Source organism: Tursiops truncatus, chromosome 6, assembly GCF_011762595.2.
Source record: "Tursiops truncatus isolate mTurTru1 chromosome 6, mTurTru1.mat.Y, whole genome shotgun sequence".
Lineage (NCBI taxonomy): Eukaryota > Metazoa > Chordata > Mammalia > Artiodactyla > Delphinidae > Tursiops > Tursiops truncatus.
The window spans coordinates 81,324,603-81,330,926 of NC_047039.1; the positions used below are offsets into that span (position 1 = coordinate 81,324,603).

The 6,324-nt window shown below is 47.6% G+C and overlaps 1 protein-coding gene across 1 annotated transcript in view; it reads left to right on the top strand.

The window, feature by feature from the left end:
* Positions 1 to 5,400, top strand: part of CCDC180 (coiled-coil domain containing 180) — a 55,661-nt gene extending 50,261 nt beyond the window's left edge. The window contains 3 exon segments of the mRNA XM_073806312.1: positions 1,819 to 1,924; positions 3,886 to 4,021; positions 5,221 to 5,400. Coding sequence (XP_073662413.1) covers positions 1,819 to 1,924; positions 3,886 to 4,021; positions 5,221 to 5,352 — 374 coding nt within the window. The 3' untranslated portion in view covers positions 5,353 to 5,400.
* Positions 5,401 to 6,324: the final 924 nt, after the last annotated feature.

The window sequence follows — 6,324 nt, forward strand, 5'->3', positions numbered from 1 at the left end:
TGTTGTCGGTGCCTTCAAAGTCCTGAGTGTGTGTGCATTTGACCTAGCCGTTCTAACCCTGGGAATTTATCCAACAGAAATACGTGCATACTTTTTCAAAGATATATTTTCAAGCAGATTCTTCACAACACTGCTTGAAATTGCAAAGAACTGGAAACAATGTTAATATCTACATATAGAGGATTGGGTAAATAAATTATGGTCCAGATGTAGGAGGGAGTACTGTGCAGCTAGCTGTTCAAGTGGGTGTGGTAGGTCTCTATGTGCCAACCAGAAAGTCCTGAAGGAACACTGTCACAGGAAAAAGCAAGGTGACCATTATACCTACCTATGATACTATTAAAAAAACACATATGTGATATAAACATGCACCCCGCAAATATGTAAATGAGTCTGTGTGAGAGACAGACAGAGACAGAGAATGAGAGCAACAGAGCCTGAGAGACAGGTACCAGACTGTTGATGACCATCTCTGGTAAGTGGGGCTGTGAGAGATTTCTAAAATCTTTTCTTTTTCCCCGTTAGGTGATGTTTAAATTTTTTATAATGTGCACCAATTACTTTTATAACTATACAAAGATTCAAATCAGATATTAAATATTATCCATTTATCACTAATCTATTAAGTAAATAAATATATTATTTTTATATTTTTAAGTTTTCATTAGACAGACAATGAATATTTCTTACAGTAAAATGAGAAATTCAATATGAGTTACAAAGAAAGAGAAGAACATAGTCATTCTACCCAGAAATAAGTGTCCTTAACACTGGCTGTCCTCCTCGTTATTTCCCTTTGGGCACAGGCCTGTGTGGATATCAGCGGGGGGATGGGAGGATGGATCACAAGTGTGTGCTCTTTTGTAAGCTAATTTCCCCTTGGGCGGACGCTGGGCAAGCCAGTCACCACCTCCTTGAGCACTTTCAGTTGCTGTGCATCGTATGTTACTGATTAGTTCCCTGCTGGTGCACATCGGGCCACGTCCAGCTTTTCGCTCCTGTAATCGTGCTGAAGGGAACGTCTGCATCCATATTTCTCTGTTTCGGGGCAACAGATTCCTAGAAGTGGACTTTCTAGGTCAAAATGTATATGAATTTCGAGGCGTTGGTCACTTTCCAGTGTTGGGGCTCTCTTTGGCAAATGTGAGCCTGGTTTGGGAGAGCAGAGCCTGCAGAGACCCTGGGCTTCACACTTGAGGGAGAACAGGCGAGAGGAGCCGGCAGGGAGGCAGCCTCGGTAACTTGGAGGGAACCGCCAGGCCAGGGAGACCCCCTGCACCAGGTCTACAGGAGCCTCTCCTGCTCTGAGCCAAGCAGCCTGGCCCTGCCATCCATGCAGACCAGGGTGCAGAGGGCTGCTCACCGCGTGGACGGAGCCCCTTTCTCTTCACGTCAAAGGGCAGGTCAGTGAGCCGGACGTGAGAGGGACAACATTGAATGTATGCATTCCAGGAGAAATTCTTAGTTCAGGACCCATCTGAGCTAGTATAAGCCAAAGAAGGCTCTACAAAGCATATTCGGGGGCTCACAGGAGCTGCAAGAAAGTCAGAGCATCATTCTGAGGGCTTTGGAGCTGGGAACCATGCCCAAACCATACCTCTCATCCTCCAGCTTTGACCCCCTTGCCATCTCCTTGGCCCCCACCTATGAACCTGGTGCATTTGGCTTCTGTTTGGGAGGGGCCTCTGCCTCCTGCCTGAGACTCCAAGTGGGGAAGAGGGGAGCGAGCCCTCATTTCTCTAAATGTAAGGTCGGGGGTCCCCTTGATCTCAGGCTGTGGGTGAGGCCGCTGTCGGTAACCTGTCTCTTGCCTGCCAGAGATGGAGCCCCCGAAACAGAAAACATCAATCCTAATACGGAGGAAACTCAACGGGCTCTCCCTGGAGGAAGAGAGTGAGAAGCCCCTGATTGAACGAGGGAGCAGGTGAGAGCCGAGAGCAGGGAGTAATACCACAAATGGCTGTATTTGCTGGGGGTGGTGCAGTGGAATGGTTAGGGCCACGAGCTCTGACGTCAAACAAACCTGGTAATCTTGGGAAGGCATCGTGTCCTAAGCCTGTTTCCTCATCTGTGAAATGGGCATGGCAGCCTACCTTCCATGATATTATGAAGAGAAAGTTCAATGCGATTGTACTTGGAGTGCCCGGCACATGCTAAGAGCTCAGCAGGTATTAGTTCATGTGATAAGGACCCACAAAGGGGCCCCCCCAAAAAATAGAGGCCTGTCCCAGTGTGGGGCACATTCTCAGATTGCTGGTGGCACTGTGATCCACTACGGCTGTCCATCCTGTATGACAAGAGCTACCAAAATGCTTGTCCCCTGTGACCCAAGAATGTTACTCTGGAAGAAGTAAGACAGCGATTTGCCCAGCTAAGTTGTCAGCACTGGTTTTATAGCAGAATAGGAAAAGCAGGCCAGGAACTGATGACTGCCACCTCGCTGGCCAGTTGATGAGGAAACTGAGACCCAGAAAAGGGAAACATCTAGAGGTGTGGGATTCCCCTTCCCCATGCAGAACCCAACTGTGTATACACATGGATTTAAACTGTATGAAAATGCAAAAAAGAACTTGACGAAGCTTAATGTTAAGTGCTCAGTAAGGTTTTTCTTTTTCTTTTTCTAACATGTTTATTGGAGTATAATTGCTTTACAATGGTGTGTTAGTTTCTGCTGTATAACAAAGTGAATCAGCTATACATATACATATATCCCCATATCTCCTCCCTCTTGCGTCTCCCTCCCACCCTCCCTATCCCACCCCTCTAGGTGGTCACAAATCACCGAGCTGATCTCCCTGTGCTATGCGGCTGCTTCCCACTAGCTATCTATTTTACATTTGGTAGTGTATATATGTCCACGCCACTCTCTCACTTCCATTCTCTACGTCTGTGTCTTTATTCCTGTCTTGCCCCTAGGTTCTTTAGAACCTTTTTTTTTTTCTTTTAGATTCCATATATATGTGTTAACATACAGTATTTGTTTTTCTCTTTCTGACTTACTTCACTCTGTATGACAGACTCTAGGTCCATCCACCTCACTACAAATAACTCAATTTCGTTTCTTTTTATGGCTGAGTAATATTCCATTATATATATGTGCCGCATCTTCTTTATCCATTCATCTGTCATGGACACTTAGGTTGCTTCCATGTCCTGGCTATTGTAAATAGAGCTGCAATGAACATTGTGGTACATGACTCTTTTTGAATTATGGTTTTCTCAGGGTATATGCCCAGTAGTGGGATTGCTGGGCCATATGGTAGTTCTATTTGTAGTTTTTTAAGGAACCTCCATACTGTTCTCCATAGTGGCTGTATCAATTTACATTCCCACCAACAGTGCAAGAGGATTCCCTTTTCTCCACACCCTCTCCAGCATTTATTGTTTCTAGATTTTTTGATGATGGCCATTCTGACCGGTGTGAGATGATACCTCATTGTAGTTTTGATTTGCATTTCTCTAATGATTAGTGATGTTGAGCATCCTTTCATGTGTTTGTTGACAATCTGTATATCTTCTTTGTAGAAATGTCTATTTAGGTCTTCTGTCCATTTTTGGATTGGATTGTTTGTTTTTTGATATTGAGCTGCATGAGTTGCTTGTAAATTTTGAAGATTAGTCCTTTGTCAGTTGCTTCGTTTGCAAATATCTTCTCCCATTCTGAGGGTTGGCTTTTCCTCTTGTTTATGGTTTCCTTTGCTGTGCAAAAGCTTTTAAGTTTCATTAGGTCCCATTTGTTTATTATCAGGGTTTTTCTTTTAATTAGACGTTTAAAGCATGATAATTTTTTTTTTTTAAATGCTAACCTTTTTCACCAGGGATGAAGGGTGCACTGTGAATGATGAAGATAAGCCTGTAGGACTTTTCATGCATGTTTGTTTGTAGGAAGTGGCCGGGAATCAAACCCACCGAAGTCACCATCCAACACAAGATTCTCCTCCAGAAAACACCATCAATCACCACCACCAAAACGACCCTGGGCCACCTGGCATCTGTGGAAGCTCGAGATGCTATCTATTTGGTGAGTGGAGAGACAGGGTGGGGTGGGTGCACCCCAGGGAACGCAGGGCAGCTCGGTGTGGCTGCCTTGGGAAGGAGGGAGCTTGCTATCACCAGGTGCCCTGTCATTTGGTCCATGGAGCAGATGACACACCTCAGGGTGCCCCAGGGTACAGTGTCAGCACTGGGAACAGCCAATGTTCTTAAGCACCAGCGCGTGAGCCACAGGTCGTGTCCAGTCCCAATGATAGCTCGGGTCTGATGGTGTGAGCCCCAGTGCTGAAGGAGCCCAGCCGAGAGACACCACACCCAGACTTGGGTGGGGGTGTGTGTGTGAAGGAAGGCTTTCCGAGGAACAGTTGAGACAGAGTGAGGGGACAAAGTAGTCAGAGGCATGGAGGCCATGGGAGCAGCGGGTGACAATGGGTGGAATAAGGGACAGTTCCTGAGCACCTGCTGCAGTTTCTGTTCTCGACGTGAGCCTTCTCATTGGATCCTTGTAACAAGCCCATGAAGAAGGTAGAATTGTCCCCATGTTGCTGCTGAGGACACTGAGACTTAAAGAAGTGTGTCCCCTCTATGGCACTGCAGAGTGGCAGAGCGAGGATTTGAACCCAGTGCCTGTTAGACCCCATGGGGCCTGCCCGAAGAGGAGGCTGCACCCAGAGGCCTCCTGCGGGACCTCTCGGCTCTGAAGATGTGTGGACCTTTGTTCCTGGTGCCCCAGAGAGAAACCTCGTCCTGAGATATGCTGACCCCAGTATTTGGAGAGCCCTCAGTTCCCAGGCCACCATGCTAAGACCCAGGCAGAGGGGGCAACTCTGCTGCCAAGTTCAGTGAGGGCTCAGGCCTAGTGGGCTCAGCCTCTCGAGGAAGCCAGGACCCCTGAGCTCCAAGGAGGCTACAGTGTGGGATGGTGATTAAGAAGGAGGGCAGAGTGCAGAATCAGATAGAGCAGGGTCCTAGTCCCTGCTCAGCCTCTTTCTAGCTAAATAACCCCAGGCAAGGTTGTGAGCCTCAGTTTCCCAATCTGTAAAATGGGGGAAATAACCGGGCCTGCCTGACGGGTTATTGGGCAAAGTAATGAGAAATGACCTGTGGAACTCTTGCCGGTGCCTGGAGTGGGTTCAAAGCTAACTGGCAGCAGGTTACAGTGTTCGTCTAGGGCACAGAGCCCAGAAGCCCTTCCTCACGTGGCTTCCTCCCGCTGCTTGCTCCCAGAAATATTTAGCGTCATTGGAAGAGGAGTTGAAGAAGATCCAGGATGACAGCACACTGCAGGTGAAGGAGGCTCAGCGCTGGAAGGACAGCTGGAAGCGCTCTGTGCACACCATCCAGGACCTGTACTTGTGACACCCTCAACCCACTCCCAATAAAGGCTTATTTTGTGTGGACTCCTCATCCATCCACCCACCCTTCTTCCTTCCATCCATCCATCCTTCCATCCATCCATCCATCCATCTCTGCTCTATGCCCAGCGCTGTACCTTCACAGTGACCAGGACATGTTGTGGTCCCTGCCCACATGGAGATCACTTCCAATGAGGAACACAGAGGTGAAAGGGGGAATTCCACACGGTCAGCTAGGACGGCGGATAACAGGAATGGTTAACTTAAAATAGAGATCGATACTTCAGAGGAAATAACTTCCAAAAGGCATGCTGGGCACTTCATCTTGGAAAATTAAAACTTACGGGAAAGAGTATATTGCGCATTTAACAAAACGTGAGTTTTAACGGCAGCTATGCGCTGATTCCCGGACCCAATAAAGACTCCATCCAGTGTTGGCTGGGTGTCTGGCAATTGTCTGGCCAATTATAAGATTTTGGCAGAAATCTTCTAGGCCTCTTTAACTTTACTAAGGGTCTCTTTAGTCCTGTGAGACTCAGATCACTGTCTTTGGAAACCTGCATCCTGCCGTCTTCCTTGTCCTCTTTCTCTTCTTCTTTGATTGCAACACGGCCTCACTGTGCCAGCAGCTCTCTGTGCCCTATGGACACAGGCGGCTCAGGCTCCTTCCTCCACTTCCTGAGCTTCTGCTGCTCCTACACAGTTTGAATGTTAGCGTTGCCTCAGTCTGAGTTTCCACGTGCTTTATCTCTTAACGACTCGATGAGGTAGGTATTGCCCGCATTTTACAGTTGTAGAAGCTCAAGTCCAGGAGGTCAAGGCAACCCACTCAAAGTGACACAGGCAATGCAGAACCTCAGCAGAGTTCGGGTTCCCCAGAAGTGGACAAGGACTTGGAGGCAAGTCGTTTGTTTTGGAGATGATTCCAAGAAGCATGAGTGAGGACATAGGGAAAGGGAGCCTGGAAGGAGAAAAG